The sequence below is a fragment of the Falco naumanni genome, chromosome 5 (assembly GCF_017639655.2).
Source record: "Falco naumanni isolate bFalNau1 chromosome 5, bFalNau1.pat, whole genome shotgun sequence".
Classification (NCBI taxonomy): Eukaryota; Metazoa; Chordata; class Aves; order Falconiformes; family Falconidae; genus Falco; species Falco naumanni.
The window spans coordinates 73274074-73294256 of record NC_054058.1 but is presented as its reverse complement, the minus strand read 5'-3'; the positions used below and the strand labels follow the sequence as shown (position 1 = coordinate 73294256).

The 20183-nt window shown below is 38.0% G+C and overlaps 1 protein-coding gene across 8 annotated transcripts in view; it reads right to left on the bottom strand.

The window, feature by feature from the left end:
* The window catches only part of CACNA2D1 (calcium voltage-gated channel auxiliary subunit alpha2delta 1), a 431936-nt gene that overhangs the window by 357474 nt on the left and 54279 nt on the right, over positions 1-20183 (bottom strand). For all 8 annotated transcript variants that reach the window (XR_005828022.1, XM_040595297.1, XM_040595291.1 and 5 more), the window contains exon 2: positions 14711-14792. Coding sequence is in view for 7 of the 8 variants with exons in the window: in XM_040595297.1 (XP_040451231.1) it covers positions 14711-14792 (82 nt within the window). In the remaining variant the exon portion in view is untranslated. The remainder of the gene's footprint in view (positions 1-14710; positions 14793-20183) is intronic.

Here is a 20183-nt window from a genome sequence, read left to right as displayed (position 1 = left end):
ATCTGTTATTTGTCAGTAATCAAAAAAATAAAAGGAAAAAAATTCATAACAACCTTCCCAAAAAAAACCCTTTGAGTTTTGCACAAGATCCCACATTGAGTTGAGTCTGTCTTTCTCCTCCTCTTTGTTTTACCCAACCGCAGGGCTCAGAGTACCTATCTCCCTTGCTTCTACCACTGCTAGAAGATTTATCCCACAAGTTCCTAAATGAAAGGCATCAAAAATAACTCAGAACTTCACACACTTTATTTTCCTGAAGGGTGAGACCTGTCTCAGCTACCAAGGAACATGTAAGAAATATTCACTAATTATTTAAGATGTGTGTACATAATTTATTTGTTGCCTGCTCCCCTTTAATTCAGCCATGGCACTGCAGCAGTTCAGCACAACACACAGGGAAATGACAATGTACTTTAGGATTTGGCACCCTGTGACAAGATTTCCTTCTCCAAGCCTCCCACCTAGCAGTCAAACACAATTAGCAAAAGCTCATCTCAAATAGCCATAAACGGTCTTATCAGCAAAGGTGTGATCATTCATCTTTCCAAATGCAATTTGGCAGGCTCTGTGGCTTGTTAAGGAGAGCTAATTTGAATGCATTTTATTATATTGCTTTGACCAAGTGAATGGAAGTTTCTGTTGGCTTTTATGTCTAAAATCATTTTTGGTACTTTAATCACTAATGTTTTGCTAAAAGCTCTCCAAATTGTCAGTAAAGCCCTACCACTTCTCACAGAATAAAGCCTCATTGCATGACTAAGTAAAACCTGTAAGGTCATAGCACAAAAAATAATGTTTTCTCTGAATTCAATAGCCATGTACTTCTTTATTCTGGCAAGAATGCATTAAAATTGCTTTCTAAATGCTCCATATTTATTTTGGTATAAAGAACTGCAAGGTTTTAGGCGAGAGAATATGATAGGGAGTCACATTAGGATGAAACAACAAAAGGACGATCACTGAATGTAGTGAAGATTAGAAAAACTGCCAGCTCCTCAGGAGAACATGCCCTTCTCTACCCAGTCTTCAAGGACATGTTTATAAATTTCTCACAAAGAGACATTCTCCATGCTTTCTAAAGGGAAAATCAAACATTTCTGTACAAATTGAGAGAGAACGAACGATGCGCCTGGCTCTTGCTATGTTGTGGCAGGCATTGGGGCCCCCTTTAACATTGAAATTTTATTTCAATGGCCCACATGCTTTATTGCACTCAGAAAAAGTTCCTGAGAGTAATAAATTCTCTGTGGTTTGGATCCGTAGTCTTGGCACTGTTTACACAGACTACCCGAATAACAAGGAATAATAATTCATGTTGAATTAATCTAAACTACAATAGAATTCCTTTGCCTGTTTTTTGTTTGTTTGTTTGTTTTGAAACTGTCAGTCTCCCGGTTTAAGAAAAAACAGAGGTTTTTCTTCAGGCAGTGTTAACCTGGCTGAGGGCCTAAACATGAGGCATGAATATGCCAATCTCAGTCTCATCATCGAATACTTTCATGGACACAGAAATCATATGAGACAAGATCTTCAGAAGTTCAAACCCAGAATTTCAAAAGTTAACCAAAACCACTGTACCTTTTCCTGTCTTGAAATATGCTTTGGAATAGAGAAACAAAATAACTCAACAGCTCCAATAATACCTCTCCATACAAGGCAAATCTATTGATGTTTTTATTATTTCAATACTATTCACAAGATCACTTAGTTCAGCTAGGCTGATGGGACACCTCTGTCCATGACCAATGCTTTGTAATCAGTCTGGACCAGCTGATGTTTATCATGATGTTAAAACTACAGTTCAAAGCTACTGCTGAGCATGGGATCCCAAATCAACCAAAATATTGTGGTAGGTCTTCCTCCATCTTTTCTGAAAGTCACTACACCAAAATATTAAGAGTGCTTGCAAAATCTTGTGCTAAGTTTTACAAGCTTATAAAGCAATTAACTCATTAAATATTTTTTTTTAAACCCCTCAGAACAGAGCAAAACTTAAATATTTTGTAAACTATTCTCTTCCTGCCCACTCCCTGCTGTTGGAGAGCATCTCCCATGGCCAATTCCCCCAGTCCTTCCAAAAAGTCTCTTGCTTTCTACCACTACAGGGTACTAATAGGTCTCAATGACCATGACCTGACTCACTGAGGACCTCCACCCACACCCCTGCCCATGGCCTCCATTTCAGCCCAGTCCTTGGCTACGGGAGAGGTATACCTGTCTCCAGCACCTAGCCCCTTCAATGGACCTTGACCCCATACTATAGTTAGTCCATCTCCTAGATAGACCCCTCAGATGTATGTTAAATCTTTTCTTCAGACCTGTCTCTTGGATGGATGTTGGACCCACACTGTAGCCTTGTCTCCAGCCTGTTCTTGGCTCCATCTCCTTTTATTCCTGACTGGAGGTCCTGGGAGAAACCTAGATATGGTGCATTGCTCGTCATGTCCAACTGCTGACAAACCCTGTTACCAGCATCTAGCACCCTTAAAACTGTGCAGTGAGCGTTCAAAACTCTCCTCCATCCCTGGGTTGAAACTACACAAAGTAAACTATATTATCATGGCATTCATTTCACAGAACTAGAAGAATTGGTGAACATTTTTCTCAGGCGCTTGCATGACCTAATCTGACACAATACCAAAGCTGGTTCTTTGCAATGTGTAATTCTCTGCTAAAACCAGGAAGAAATGGAGAATGATGCTTGCTCTTTGCTGATGGCTGGGGATTTCTGTAGCTTTGGGATTTCTAAACCTAAGGCTTAGCAAGCACCCAAGTCACCTTTATAATTACTGAAAAGAGCATGCGCTTCCAGAGGTTTATTCATCCCAATACAAAGCATTTCTATCCACTCTTTACCTAGACAAAGGACAGTTATCTTACAATTCTTGATTGAAGTAAAATCCCTGCCTCATAAATCCTATCAGAATATTAAATTAAAAAATAGCTAGTGGGATAACTTAAGAGTTTTTCTAATTTATACATCTACTTCAACTTGGTCCAGGACATTCGTCAGCTCTGAGCTCATTCATTGCTCTCTGTTCTCCCTCTCCCATCCAAACCCGTCCCCCCCCCAAAAAAAAAAAAAAAACAAACCACCATAGACTGACCCAAAAAAATTTAGTATTTCATCCTGGGGAGAAAGGAATCATCCCGCTTGAAAAAGAAAAATCACAATTCTTACTGAAATCTTGAGTAATGTTAAAATTTTCAAAACAAATATTTTAACAAAATTACATCGTGAAAACATATATATGTGGTATATATATGTGTAACACCCACATATTCATTAATTTTATTTTTTTCTCTTTATGAGTACCATGAAGTTACGTGTCATGATATCTTTTATGTGAGAAAAGCAGAGAGGGGGGGCATTTGACAGATATTCAAACATATGAAGAGATCTGGGGAGCAGGAAAAGTCAGAAAACAGAAACTACACCTTTAATCCAATGCAAGTCATTACTATTGCCAACTTTTTATTATTGCAGATACTCAAATTTTTACTAGTCACCAAGAACTATATAATCAGAGGCAGCAAATTCTATCTTCTTACTACTGTATCCTATTTCCAAAGTTATATTGATACCTTCTATTTCTATTATATGCCAAGGATTGTTTTTTTCTCACAAGACAATTCTTTCCTTTGAATCACAAGCGATCCATTGTGGAACACACTAAAAAATGCTCCTGCCCAAGGAGCATTCTGTATGTTCAAAGAAATCAGTCTGAGCATTTTAAATATGTCTTACTCTCTGCTGCATGTAATGTATGAGTACAGCTGCTCCCTAGCAACTCACAGATGCCTTCATTCTTGAAATTCATGGCAACAACACAAAGGAAAAAGACCCACCCCAATAGTTCACTTTTGCTGTCGCTTTTCAGAATCACTTGCCTCATCACCAACTGCTGTAAAGGTCTGGGATAACAAGTGACAGGGCAGCTGACATGTTTAAAATCATGACTCATAGTAGTGGTGTACACATTGGGGAAAAAAAAATTATCAGAGCTTCTTCATTCTTAAATAAAACATTCAAGGCTGAATTCTGCAAGATAATGGGAATGCTTACTCCTCAGTTAACCTGCCAGAGCGTATAAGCAATGCCAGAGTCAACTGGCTCACTCAGGTGCCTACTCAAAGGAAAGCAGATAATCAGGGATACTTTGTAGGATGGAGTCATCAGACACTGTTGATAATTAACAAAGTAGTCTAGAGGACTTTAAAATTAAGAAGTAATTTTTGTAATTGACACTGTATTCAAACCTTCATAAAACATGAGTTCAGTTTTATACCTCTGCTACTGTAAAAAAATCAAAAACAAATCTAAAATTCCCCCTTTGTGAAGAAAATTGTACTTTAAAGCATTCAATTTTGTTTCATAGTGATAGCAATAATGTATTAAGTAACAAAGGCTACATCATTTATTGATTGCACAGCGGGTTTAGCTCAGGCTTTTAGCTGAGACTGGAGAAGAATGCAAAAATCCCAACTCATGAGTACAGGTACAACAAGTGAATCTTTCTTGTAACAGAAGAACAATAGGAAGAAAGTGTTTCACATTTCTGCTGCATTTCTGGAATATTTTGAGGTGGGCACTTAGGCACTTTCTCCACCTGACTTACTTGTAGGACATTTTTTCCTGACTTGGCTGTTCTTAATGCAATTTAACACCTACTGACTCCCTCCCCAAAGGTAATTTTAAGTTGCAGGGAACTAGCAGAGTATTTTTGATGTTTGGTCCTTACCACAGGACTTATTAGCTATAAGTTCATTTTTTTTGTTTTGGTGGTGGGTTTTTTTAAGGAAAATCTTCAATTTGCTCTGAGCTTCTACAAAAAACATCTGAACATGAGCACCGACAGGACAGATTTTATTAGTGTTAAAGCCAATGGAAAATTATAAATGAATCAAGAACAATGCTTTGCTCAAAGATTATCCAGATCATCAAATAGTAATTAAAACAATGGTAATATTCGGCTATCCCTTCCCTTGAGCCTGAGCAAGCCTTGCTAATGCAACCACATATTCTTAGTGACTTACAGCTGATTTTGCTTGCTTGAAGAAGGAACTCTTTCAAAATGTCAGTTTATTGCTAAGGGAGCAGAGGGAAAGTAGCATCTGCAAATAATAAATGAGGCTCCCTGTGTTTTGGCAATCTCTTTATTTCCATTTGAATTACAAAGAGAACTTGCAGATATGATTTCAAATTTCCCAGCCTGCATTTTTAAAACTGATTTAATTTTCCTGACATCTTGACATTAGTTAGCAATGTGTAAACTCAAAAAAATTTAGTTTGGAGGATTCTATTTTTAATGCCTGCAGCTTTGGTATTTGGTTACACATAGAACATAGCAGTGGCAGTGGTATGCCCCAAATGGGACATACTTTTATAAATACTATGTTATTAAAAAATAATAATGTGTTACTGTATTTTGGGAATCTCTAACCAGACTAACCCATCTCTGACATTATTTTAATTCTGGTAAATGGACTTCTACTTCTCAATGAATACCTGAAATGCCCATATTTCACTGCACCAACTCCTTCATAATTTTGTTCTAGAACTAATCCTGACCTCACTTCCCTTCACTACACCCTACTCAGACAGCAAACTGGTGTCCTAGCCTTAGGGATGAGGCAAAATGCACAAGTGTAAATTGTGTACAACAGCCAATTTATGCTTAGAAAGAATTCAAGCATTTCAGAGCACCAGCCTCATGTACAGCCAAACTTTCAGATGAACTATCTATTTCATTACACATTCCTAAGGGCATTTAAAAAAAATGGAGTTGCTTCCTTGCTTTCTGATCTTTCTCCTTCTCCTTAGAAAAACAATGTAACAAAACTGCACTTTTGTGGAAAACTGCAGTTGTAGACCTACCAGAACCACTCATAAAAACAGCCTGAACTCAGGGAAGTTTCAGCAAATATAAAACTGTTAATGTGACGAGGATACAAGAAGTGCTTCAACAACTTCAAAACACCAGTTTTGTTTAAATTTTCGTTTCAAGATGACATCAAAGTTTACTTGTATTTATTTTATATGGGTAAATTCTTCTCTGTTTTATTTTGTGTTTTAAAAAAAAGCAGTTTAGTCTTTTGTTCCATTGAGGACAACAAAAAGAGAGAAAAGGAGAAAAGAAAGGATACTCCTACTTTTGAGATCAGTCACAGTCAGCCTCACTGGGTATCACAATTTATTGTATGAATATGAAAGTTTCTTTAATTCCCATGTCTGACGCACTTAAGCACTTGCTTTCCTTTCCTAGAGCACTAGAGAGTACAGCCAGGGCACACAGCAAACAGTTTTACAGCTGCACAAGTTGTACCTACAAGTGTTGTGGTATTATTTACGTTTTCCATTTTCAGGGGTGAAGAAAGATGGAGATGCACACCAATACATTAATATTTTATAGGTCACAAGTCTCTTAAAATTCAGGGTCAGAACAGCAACAAACTCATCAGAATCTATAGCAATCAGAACTTTCAAATGAAATTCAGACTTATCAGGTCCATAGATAAGACCTCCAAAGAAATATAAACCAAATGTATTAATTTGGGTTGCTGTTCTTAAAAATCAAGTTATCTTTAAAAAAAAAAGTTGTCGCATTTCTTCTTATATTTTTCTTAATCATAGAACTCTCCATTACTTCAACCTTCACAAGGGTAAATGTAGTATATCCTGGAACGTGGCCATATATCCCCTAGGTCCACCTGGTAGTTCATCAGAGAATAGCATGAGGTACAAAACTCTGCCTTTGGCTAAAGCATATTCAAACTGAATCCAACCTGATAAATACAGTATTACAAACTTAAGTAAATAAAGCTAGTAAAAATAAATGGAAGTTTCAATTCTATGGATCAGCTTCACTTTTTTTAAATAAATAACTCCACTTTATATAAAGCCTTTGCTAATTCATCCCATTAACTTTATGATACTAAAGAAACAGCCACAGAAAAAACATGCAGATCACAGACTAATAAGAATGAAAACATTTACTGCTAACTTGTTTGTCAAACCACCTGTTGAAGCAGGAATTTCAGACCACCTGTGGCAGTAAGGAAGACGCATCCAGATAAGAATTTTACATTAAATTCCAGTAAGCTGTTGAAGTCTCCCCTTGCACAGACCTCTATACAGTTAATGAAGAGAACAAGGCAAGCTACATATGATACCTTCTATAGGTAATAAGTTAGTGGCATGGTAGCATGCCTCTATCTGTAGAGCCTCTAGAACATAACACTAACTTAGCTAAAATCTGTAATGAGTCCAGTGGAAAACTACCCCTGGGTTATAATTTCTTCTGGCAGAAGAAAGCTTTCCTGAACATCCCTGCTCCAGGGCAGTTCAGATCAGAGACCAGTCTCTCTTACAAGTCACTCATCTCAGTTAAACTCTACAGACTGATCCAAGACCTGAAAAGCTAAAAGCATGGACTGGGAATCTGCTGCCAATCTGAGTGCTTCAGCAGACTCGCACCATCTGTGCATTAGGCACAGAGACCTCACACTGAGCAATGGATGAAATGTGCTCATACAGAACCTCGGCTGGGTGTTCCACAAGAAAGAGCTAATTATTATAAAACAGCATTCAAAAGATTAAATAAATAAAAAATTTTCTGACAGTTGCTGGTGGATTTATTCTGTGAATGGAACTCATTGCCACATACCAAATATCCGCAAGTAGCTCTCTTTCTTTTTGGAGGAAGAAACAGTATTTCTATCTTGGTATGAGTATCATTTAAAGGCCAAGTCAGCCTATATGGGTTCACTCTGCAGCTCCTGGGACTGCAATAACAGCATGCCTCATGAACATCATGCATGGATTGGTTTTGCAGTGATGTATCAAAAAGGAAACAGATTCAAAGACTAGATTTCCTTGGAACTGCCTCTCTATCTGCTGTTTCGTTCAATTATGCTATTGCTTGAAAAGGTTACGCTGCACAAGATGGCAAATTTTTTGCCGTTAACAGTCATAGCAAAGCTCCAGTGTGTTTGTCACGTCAAAGCTCTTAACACAGACTCACATTTTTAATACACTGTTTATGTAAAAGAGGATTCTCTTCAATCGGTTTGGAACAGACAAGTTTACGCATTGCTATAAGGCATGTTCTCTACACTGAGGTCTTCCTTTCTGGGTACTGTAGGGATCCCTCCCTCCTGTCTCCTGTCCCTAGAGGTATTTTTGGAGCTGGAAATCAGAAGCATACTTGTAGTTTATTAGATTAAAAGAGCTGTCAATTAGCTTAGTCTTAGTCATGGGTCCTTGCTGTGAAAGGTCTATGTAAAAATGGAAGCTGCGCATACTTCCATCAAAATGGGACCATGTATTTATTCAATTCTGTAGTTCAGTAGGCTCTTCACTTTTTTTTTTTTTTTTTTTTTTTGCATGCTGAGGTAACCATTTGTAGGTAAAGAATGTGACTTTACACTTTGTGCATTTTTTTTTGTCTTTACTAAAACAAAATGTTTACTGATAAATGAAGCCAGTGAGATCAGATGTAGCAAAATAAATATTGAAGTTACATCTATTAAACTACTGTCCATTCCTTATTATTTTTTACTAAAAGTCTGTTTGCTCTGTAGAAATCACATATCATTCACACCAAAGCACCTTCATACTACCTGACAGCACAGAGTTCACAAGTACGCCAAAGGTACATGAATCTTTTTAAATTGAAAGGACAACTACATGACTGTTTTGTGGGGGTTTTAATTTAGAAACACAATACTTAAAACATTAAAAGGGCATATACTAAGATGTGCTTTTGCTGAAAGGCATTTAAAGAAGCACATTGGACATCTTGTACCTCCCTAAGAAACATTTTCCTGTGTATCCCATCTTCCTGCTTTCAAGTCTCAAGTTGATGTATGTACAACTTCTTATAAACATTCCCTTTGCTCTTCTAGGGGGTCAAAAAAAAATATCTCTTAAATCTGAAAGGATCCAACAAAACCTTTTCAGCCAGGCAACTGCAGCAGCAGTAAGACCAAGCTATAGCCTCTCTTCCTTGTGTAAAAATGTTTGGGTTTTTTCAAAGTACTTTTTACCCACTTGAATTGTAATTTAAATGTTATTAGGCATAAATGTAGAATTAAACGGAGCCTACTCTTAAGAAAGCTAGAGTTGGACCTTTTGCAAGGGCCTGTAGTGATAGGACAAGGGGTAATGACTAAAAAAACTTAAAAAGGTAGATTTAGATTCAATATTAGGAAGAAATTCTTTACTGTGAGGGTGGTGAGGCGCTGGCACAGGCTGCCCAGAGAAGCTGTGGCTGCCCCATCCCTGGAAGTGTTCCAGGCCAGGTTGGATGGGGCTTGGAGCAACCTGGTCTAGTGGAAGGTGTCCCTGTCCCTGGCAGGGGGGGTGAAACTACATGGTCTTTAAGGTCCCTTCCAACCGAAACCATTCTACAGTTCTGCGATTCTTAGCAAATGTAAATCAGTGTAATCCACTGAAGTCAGCAGAGCTCTGCCAGTTTTCAATGAGATGAGTATTCTGGCAGCTTGAATCCTCACTTCCTGCCTTGTTGAAGCAATCTTTGTATTACTGTAATGAGGATTACACGGGTATTAAATCCAGGCTGGAGTTCTCTCGGATCTCACCTAAACTCCTAATAATGTCAAAAAAAAGCGCAGTATTTAAAAATGTATTTTTAAGCTATTTTTGGAAACCATTGCCGGATAACATAAATAAAACTTGAAGGACACAATGAGGAACTACACTTTAAACATGATCAATCTTACTGATAACAGAACTTACATCTAGATTTTACTAGTATTTGTGTTGATGCATAGCACCAAAGTAGTAATTCACCACAACTAATTCAGAGGAAGAATGATCTGGAGTTAAAATTCTAAATTGAAAAATACAAATCTGAGCTCAATTCTTGGTTGGATCAGGATTCTCTCTGTATGGCAAATATCAATTAGTGAGGAAAGGCACATCTATAAATTAAAGATAATGTTCCCTCTGTGCACCATACTAATAAAACTCAGCTCTCACCTGCCTCTCCATCTCCTACGCATATCCATTTTTTCTGTCATTCTGCTCTAGCTATACTGGTTTGCTTGGTTAAAGCTATGGATATGTGTTGCCTCAATGTAGAACTCCTAATCTAATGGCATTCAAACTTACTTTCCCAATTTTGCTTACTATAGGCATTATATTGCGTTCATCATTGCTAATAAGAGAAAAGGTGTGTGAAACGTCCATTGGCATAAACATCTTCATATTTTCAGAAACACAGTTACTGTTAATTTACTAAAGCAATTCTAAAGTATTTTCTCTTTTCTAAGATTATGTGGAATATCTATGCATGTATTATCAAGTATTCTCGTTATACAGGTATTTTCAAAAGTTGTGATTAATGAAAGTTGCAATGGCTCTATTATATGTGCGAAAGTGGCAGAGTGGTTAGTGACTAGGACAAGATTGTGATTCCAAGTGACTGTAAGAAATTTGTCAATGAACAAAAAGAAAATGGAATTCTTCTGAGAAGATTCCTCTCCTTAAACATGATTCCATTAAATTGAGTACATGTTGAATGTAAACACCTTTAATGCAAAAAATACTCTCCCTAGATATATCTACATTCACACTGCAGAATAATCAGATTTTTATGTAGGTACTGATCCCAACAGTTCTGCTATTCACCTAAGTCCCTCACTTGAGTTTAATGGTGTTTTAGATTTTAAGGTCTCCCAATTAAAAAAAAAAAAAAAAACGACATTTCAGGCAGTCCCTCTCCATAATGGCCAGAAGAAAATATTTCACAGTTCTCCAGAAGAGACCATTGTGTAGCATAATTTCCTGCAGCACAAAAACCCACAGACATCCAACACACATACATGCACATACAGCACTAATGAACCCCAAGATTCCTTCAAGAAGTTATGGAAATACTGTAAACTTGCACAACAAAGCAGCTAATTGAAAAAAAGCCGTTTTTTTAAGAACTAATTTGCTCCAGCTGAAAATGTAGTAATTGTGCTGCTTCAAGAGCTATCTGAGTCACTTTAGAGGTCTTCATAGAAGACTCAAATGTATGAAGCAGACAGATTGTAACTTCAGCTGAACCAGTAGGACTTCTTTCCCCGAGTCCAGGGAGAGGTCGACCAGGCTGTGAGACCGTTTTAATCTGTTACATGTCCTTACTATGAGCTTTAACCTCATCAATTGGTCAAATTAAAATTTAATTTCTCTAGAACAAGGAAACACATTTCTCGTACCAAAAATCTGTCTGACCAAAGTACAGCTTTCCAATCCTACACACTCTGTTACCACAGCTGTCCACAGAAAGTCATGTCTACTATTTTATGATAGGAGCACTATGCTCCTTCTATTTGTATTAGCCATTCTGCTTTTGGAGGGAAGAGGGGCATTAAAAACAAACAAATGTCTGTCTTTTCTAAAGTTTTCCAAAAACTTGAAGACTACAGACTTGGTCAAAAAAATTCTGGAGTTATATGAAATAGTAAGTCAGAAACAAAGCGGAAAATTCAGTCTGATTTATGTATTTTTAAAGCTTGAGCAACTGAAGGCAAGTTCTGTGAATAAAAGTGACAGGCATGCAAGCATACCGTTTTTAATGTCTTGTAGTCTCCATTTTTCCAAGACTATGATTTGTTTCAGAAGAGATCTGACTAACATTAACAGGCAGCAAGCGGGGGGCTGGGAGGGGGGAAGATGTCATTCAAAAATGTGACAGTGACAATAGCCTGTATACAAGAAGAAAGTGGGAGAGACTGCAAAGCTCACACCTCGTAGGGCTTTGCATTCTCCCTTGCGGGCAAGATAGCTAATTAAAACCTTGTGGCTAGAGAAGGACATCATGCAATTTAGGTCAAACAAACAGCTTTGATATAGACAGATATTTTACATGGAAACATCCCCCCTTTCATGCTTTTAATCCTAGGATTACAAGCACATACTGACTACCTTTGTGGATACCCTCTGAGATAATTATTTGCTTGAAGTGCACTATAAATCTTGGCCTTTTCTGAAAGAAACTTACCTACAGTATTCACAGACTAATGCATTTTTTTCAGCATGAATGTCACTGTGGTATACCTTAAGTGAAGCGGGTAGCACTACATATTATTATGTTTGCCCAACAGTTTTCATTAAAAGACTGTTTTAGCAGCTTGTAAGTTTGCTGAATATTAACTAAAACTAACATTTTCCCCAGGGAAAAAAAAGTGAAAGCATCAGTCTCATGGCTTTTCATTATCTACTTTATTATGTGGTCTTTGCATGGAAATGCCAGGCAACAGTTGGGACATTAATACATTGTTTTGCTCAGTTTAGAAATCCTCTCTCACTCTTTTCCCTTTGAAATACCCTATTGCCCCCACAATGTAGATTAAGAACTCAGCACATGGATTCAAATATACACTTTTTAATCCTTGGTGTTTAACGAATTTTAGCCTGAAATAAATGTGTAGGTCACTGTAGAGATTTTATCAGCTAAATCCCTGATAACCTGCACACAGATGTATTCCAGCCCTGAGAGCATCACTCCTAGAGAATGTCACACCTCCTCTGCAGCTGAAGCTCAGACTCACTGTGGTCTCTCAGGCAATCCCTACACCCTTGCAGTGTAAGCAGTGGGAGAAAGAGGAGATGAAAATTGACTGAAGAACAAAAAGGGCAAGAGTTAGGGATATGGGAGTACAAGATAACAGACTGGAAAATGGCAAGCAAAGAAATGGGTAGAGAAGCAGAAAAAACATCCAGGAGAAAACTACAGGTCTCAGACCATGAACTAGTGATGGAGGGAAATGTGAGAAGGGGGAAGAAAAATACCTGTGGAAAAGATGCAATAGCAATATTGAGACAGGCTGGCCACACACATCTGAACAGAATGTTTTAGAAATGCTAATGCAAACCAAAGAGTCCAAAGAGAGGTGTTGAACTGGAAAAAGCTGGCAAGATCCTAAAATAGGGATAAGAAGCCAACGTAAGGGAGAAACGCAGACTGGCCAGGCAGCAAAGGCAGAAACTGAGAGAAACATAGAATACATTGAGGAGAGATAAAGATGGCCCATGCAGCACAGCAGGAACGCAACAGAAAGTCCAAGGCAGATCAAAGGTATGATGCTGAATGAGGAAACATTCTGAAAAAGACACAGCAAGCACAGAAGAGAACAGATCACACCTAGACCAGATGACCAAAAAGGGCCCTTGCTCCTCTTAGCAGAAACGCCTCACCAAAACGTGGAGAGATGATTCGAAAGCCTTGTTGTTCCCTGTATGCAGAGACATGTGAAATCCACCTGCAAAAACCACCATCAGTGTTCCATGCTGGACAACCCTTACAGTTCCAGAAAGCTCAAGTGACAGACGTTTCTGTGTTGTTAAGATCCTATGCTGGAAACTCACGTGTGTGTCAATCTCATGTTTTGTGTTAGGATTTCAAGAATTAATTTTCAGTTTGTTTGGGGTTTTCCAAAGTTAAAAAGTGCATCTAAAGCATCTGCCTTAAATTGTGTTGCAATATGAAGCACTCAAATATTAGAAACAGCCAGAATAATATAAACTCTGCAATCTTCATTGATGTTCCTCAGGTACATGCAGTGACACAGCCCTTCCTTCTATAGGACAGTGCTGATATCATCTAAACTGTAGCTTCCACAATGTAAACATGGACATCTGAGCTGGTCATCTAGCCTCCTCTTACAGTCAGTAAAAATGTCCTTCTAGAACAGGATTCCTATGCGATGTGGATGTCTGGGCAAAAAGTCATTAAGGTCAAAGGAATACATTAATATATGATGTTAAATCTGAGAAACTTCACGCACGATTTTTCCTTGTTTTTTAATGGCTTTGAAAAACAGCTACTATTCATTTCATGGACCATTGGGGGAGATTATGACTTCTGAAAACCAGATTTCACAGCTCCATGTTCAGTTCCCCAGCACCAAGGGCTTTTGTTGGCTGACAGAATAACTTCTTTCCTGATGTAACAGCAAAATTTCCCTTCATTATACAGTCCTACATCAACCCAGAGATCATCAGTACACAGGAGGAGCCATGAGACTTGTGCAGGGATGGGGAAAGGGAAATATATGATCATGTGGTTGCATACTGAGTCATGATGCATACACACAAAGTTGTACAGGCATCACAATCCTGACATTTTCTGAATTGTGACTCCATTCTCCTGGAATCTCAGATATGTTTTTACCTTCTATGAATGGAATATAGAACAAAAGTTTCTTCTCTGTGACAGAAGAACTGTAAATTCTTCCCTAAAACACACTTTGGGTTAAATTTGAACACCTGAGTAAAAGTAGTTTTCATTCTCTTTGATGTTTCTTCTAACCAAACCTGCCTCACTTCAGGAAATATGTGTCAGAAAAATAATCTCCCTTGTTAACAGAGAGCAGAATTTTCCACTGCCATGAACAGTTGTTTCCTGGATACTCTATTTGACAAACATTAAACACTTGCTTCAGGTGGAAGTGTTGGTAAAAGCCTTATGTCTGGTATTGCAAAGCTGATTAAATATGAGGAGTAAATGCTGCAACATTAAGAGTGTGAACTGATGGATGTCTGTGTTATTCACTTCTCTGTCAGTAAGCGCTGCAGAGTTTAATTCCCAAAAATCATTTTATTATGTTGGGAAGAAATTGTTGTAATGCTTTGACGATGCACACCATTCACTTCATTTTATGCTTACTGCAGTCTAAGGTGAATCTCCTTACTCACCTCAGCAAGCTGGTCCACTCCACTTGCTGTTCGTGCCAATGTTACGAGATCTTCTTGCATCTTATCTACCCATGATTTTATCCTACAGAAACAAACAAACAAAAAAGACATCCAATCAGATCACTGGCAAATGGAACTTGCATACAGTTATACAGCACAAGAAAAAAGCAAAAAGTCAGAATATGTTGATAAAATTCAATACAAAATGTACAAGACTTGTCTTTGCTAAAAAACAGTAAGCTTGGAATGGACCAAAATATTCAAGCTACACTCCAATGGTGTTCTCTTTCACTGACTCAAATCTGAGCCACTTGCTTTGTTCTTTTACTTTTCATCAGTTTGCCTGATGCTCTGCAGGACAGACACTGTCTTCACCACCAAGTATATCTCTGTATCTGCCTCTTGTTGACAGGTTACCTTCTTTTTTTTTCCATTTTTCAATAGAGCCTCTACCCAGCCTTGATGACCTGATTCTTCTCATACAGTTTTCTGTGGTAGGCACCACACTATGCTAGCTGTCAACCAAGCATGCCATCGCATCTATTACTAGCTGTAGCAAATATCACCACAAAAGAGCTGGTATGCTGCCTGCCAGGGCAACCTGACTGACCTGTGCCTCACTCCCAACAATGTCTTTCCTGAGGACCTTGAGGTGTCTCTCTCAACAGATAGCACAAGCAGAGAAAGACAGCAACTGGGAGCAGGCTGGCAAAACAGAATGAATCTTCTCAGACACTCCAAGGCTGCAGCGGGCATAGGTGGCACATGCTGTTCTGGCAACATGTGCCTACTCCTGGCTGCTGTTTGTCACCAAGGAACAGGCAGGGATTTGCTGCTGTGAGTGCTCAGCTCCCTGTGCCCAGTAAACCTGACTGGCACAGCACTGGATCTGATACAGCTTTTAAGTTTCCGTGCCACGTCACATTTCGTATCAGGTAAGGAGCCCTGGTGCAAGTTTATTTCAGTGAGGTCCATGTTCAGAAGGTTGTGTCACTTGCCAAGCCAGAAGGCTTGATCTCCAGCTCATCCATCGTCTCATCCTTGTCATTATCAGAGCCCTCTGCTCTGAAACCTGGAGCAGATATGTACATGTACCTTAGCCATTGCCTAGCCTTAATCTGAATGACCCAAGGAATGACCGCTTAGATTATTTATGAAAGTACAAAAGACAAGAAAAAGAGACTCCATTTTTGCTGCAACACAGAAAATCTAAGAAAGGACATAAAGGACTGATTTTAGTCATTCTTTCCATGGTCATTAATGTTTTTTTGTTAAACCATAATCAATATCTTAAAAGTGAAAAATCTCTATTATGGAGTTGCAACTTTGCTGCTTTCATTAAAGGATACTTCCTCATGCTTTAGAACAAAGCAATTAGTCATCCCAACACGAAAGACTTCGAGCTGTGACATCCAACATGAAGGACCTTCTGGCAGCCCAAAGTAACATGCGCACAGATAGTAGTGGGACATACAGAGGAAGGTACTGAGTTTTAGAGAAGCACCTGATTTAAATCCCTCTTCTCAATCAATAATAGGTCTCTCCCCAATTTCAGAAATCTCATTTGAATTCTATTTCACACAAGCAGAATACTATGACACAGTAAACAAGAACTTTTTGAAGGTTTAGCTCAAAGTGTCTTTGAGGCCTTCACAAAAACTCTGTAGCAGAAATTGAAACTAGCAAGTTGTAACCATGGTTCCTCTTTAATTATAGCTTCTGCCCATGGTACTACTGTTTTCAACCTCCTTCCAGCTTCTGGCCTGGCTTGTTTGACACTCATCTATTGTGTTATATCCTTTATTTTCTATTGTGTTGTATCTTTATTTTTCCCTTCCAAACCTTTAGATAAAAAACAGATTTCACTCTCTCTGTACGAAACTTCTATTATCTCCTCACTGGATTCCACATTACAGACATACAAAAATGATGTCTTAAAGCATCCTGAATTAAAAAAAAAAAAAAAAAACCAAAACCAAACTAATGAAAAAGTTTTGAATTGAAATTTCACTACTCTCATTCACCACTAAGCAGTTTTAATTGATCTAGTTCCCAGGAGCAAGAATTTTTCAGAAGACTATCTACCCTGTAAAATACTCTCAGTGCACTCAACAGACTGCTTTCTAGTTCAGATGGCAGAATGCAGAGTTATAATTAGAAAATTTTGGGAAGACCATACTGACTGAACTGTTATGTATGCCAAATCAGTAATGCAAGAAGAGACCTTATCACACACGTTGTGATTATCTAGACTTCCACAAACAATTTTATTTAGCTTGCAGGTATCTCTTCTAATTTGGGCCAAGGTTTAACAAAACTCTTTAGAAAGACTGTAAAATCAATGCTTCTAAATAAAATACTACTAAAGTCTTCACAGAAGGAATTCTGCTGTATAAAATACTCGCTGGATTCTCCATGAGGAAAAAGGATACACAGAAAATTGTGGAAGTGGTAAAATATGTAACACGGAATGTGAAAAATGCTTAGTAGGACAAACTCTTTAGTGCTTAAAAAGGATTTATGGGTAATAGAACAGTTGTTAAGAATTCAGTCATCTCATTGCCGATTCATACTAAACTGCTAATCAATTCATAAGAGTAAACCTCTTCACTATCAATAGAGCCTTTTCATAAGAAACTGTAGGAGTGCATATTGGAAGAAGGGCTTGAGCAAGTGTCTTCAATGGAACCCTTGCTGATATGTCATTTCCAGAGATATCCCCCTCCATATTGTGGCATGAAAAGAGGATTTACCTCAAAATGGGCCTACCTGTTAACATGGTATATCCCCCACTCTCTTCACAAATCCTGAGAAAATCTGGGAGCAGTAGCAGAATGACTAAAAGACGAGAGACTCCATGAGTTTGCCCTTCAGTGCCCCACCAGAACTCTCTGCTGCAAGGGTCAACATCTCATTAAATGCTTACCAAAAAAAGGATCCTAAAGGAGAGACCTGCAGACAGACATGATGTTTTGTGTCCAAAGGCCCCTTTTTTTCACTTAAGAAAAATCTAGACAAAGGGCTGCTCAGTTTAACACTTCTACTCTTTGTGTGATTTGACCAATCTTCAGGCTATTTTGCCATTTGCTGAATGTCTGCTGCACCATTTAAGTCACTTTGCTAGCCATCTCCAAGCCAAGTAACCAGTACACCTCTTCAGGTTAGCATTGATTTTTTCTCCCTTGAGATTCAGAGGCTAATAGGTACAACAGGTCAACAGAGTCTGTATTTGCTTCCTACTTTTGCATTGTATCACCAAGAGTACTCTTACTGCTTTATTTCTTTGCTCATTCGTATCCTACAGCTCTAACATGGACACACGAAAATGATGTATGTTGGGATTTAGGGACCAATTACATTTTCATTAACTATTAAAATTTATTTCATCATTGTTTTAATGCTCCCAAACCTTCCTTTCTACACCTTGCTTTCCAAAATCTGATGTAAAATAAATCAACTACCTGGTTTACAACTCCTCAAAGCCCTTATATTATAAAAACATTTAGTTCTGCATAGAAATCAGTTTGGTAAAAGAGCCTGTATTGATAAGAAAAAGGGTAATGGCTTTAAGGTGAAAGAGGGTAGATTTCAACTGGATATCAGGAAGGAATTCTTTACTACAAGGGTGGCAAGATACCAGCAAAGGCTGCCCAAAGAAGCTGCGACTGCCCCATCCCTGGAAGCGTTCAAGGCCAGGTTGGATGGGGCTTGGAGCAACCTGGTCTAGTGGAAGGTGTCCCTGCCCCTGGCAGGGGGGGTGGAACTAGATGGTCTTTAAGGTCCCTTCCAGCTCAAACCATTCCATGTTTCTATGATTATGTTTACCATGGTTTTAAGCCCCTCCTGTGTATCTGTGAGAACAGCTGCAACGCACAAACACAATTATGAGCAAAGTTAAAAAAAATGGTATCATCTTCCATTTGTGAATGGTTTCTGTTGTTCTATGTGAAAAGATGAGGCATATGAAAGGTGAAGAAGTGAAATCCATTACCCAAAAGTGTTTTCAAAAGCATAAAATAAATAATTGAACACACCAAGATTTTTTTATGATCCATTTCAGTTATAAAAACTCCGGGTGTTATTTCTAAGAGGAGTCAATAGAAAAAATCTGATTTTTAAATTGACTTTTTTCATTTCCCACTGCTTTGTATTTTTACTGGATATATTCCTCTTGGTACTAAGAGGAAACTGGAATGGCGAGAGCATATATTAGTTAGTTAAACTTGAAATTTTGGAAGAAGTTACCCTTAAAGACATTAATTACTTATTACTATTGTGATTTACTATTACTTGTAAATTAAATATGGATCATTTTCCTCTTTAAATAGCAAAAATATTCTTGAATTTTTCAATAAATACTTCCAATATATTGTCTAGAATTTTTGTCTTCACAGTTAGCCCACAATTTCTGCCTTTTGAAGTCAGTCACCCAGACTATTTTTATTTTCTTTTGTTTTAATTTGCAACTGAAAAAAATTTCTGTTTCAGTCGATGGAAAAAGGCATCTCTGGAGCCGACCCATTCTATTCTCAGCCAGGTGAGCTGAACTACCCATCTCCTACCTTATCTCTAACAGAGCCCTAGACAACATTGATTCCTTGTCCAGGTTCTCCAGCATAGCTGGGCTACGTGCTTGACTTTTAGGCAGTTTAGGGTAGACAGTATCAGTTTCTAAACTGGAATAGGAAGAAATCCACCTTCATTCTAATTTAATAGTAATTTCCCTCCCCAGCGGTAACTTAAATGTAAATAATAATGCTTCTTCCAGTACTGACTGTCTATTTACTTTAAAAAACTATTTCCTTGCATATTCATCTTAGCCTATTAGAGCTTCCGTAGTGGAAACTTTCCTTTTCTTACTTGCGTGTACAACAGCTAGTATGGCAGGGTCCAACATAATAAAAAGTAATAACTTTGAAAGGAATTTTCTAGATTATTATTGAAATTACAAATGATAAAATAGCATTCTACAACTCTGAGGAAGCTCAGTATAATTACTCTTGCCTTCCCACAAGAATTTAAACATCAATATTATTATTTATAAGGTCTAACATCAGTATTTCAGCTTCTCAATTCTCCCATCTCGCCACCAGACAAAAGTGTGTATTTGAGGTATTTCATGCTCCTCAGACTGTTTTTCCAGAAATGGACACAATCACATCCTATAATTTTCCCAGGAAATTTTGGCAGAATGTCTGAAATACAACTTTTTGATTACTTTGTTTTTCAGTTAAGGAATCATATTATCTCTTTGTATTATTTTATTTTTTAAAAAAAATAAAACAAGAGTCTTTAGGCACTGAAATACTTGCCTGGTGCTCCTTTTAACTGAAGCCTGTAGTGCACTATCTGTCTGACAGCTGCTCATGGTAAGAGTTTATTTAACAATTGGAAAGCTGTCAGCAAACGTGAGCTCCCATGACTTAAAGAAGCAGCAGTCATTTTTTTCTGCAAAGAGCACCAACAGAAAGCC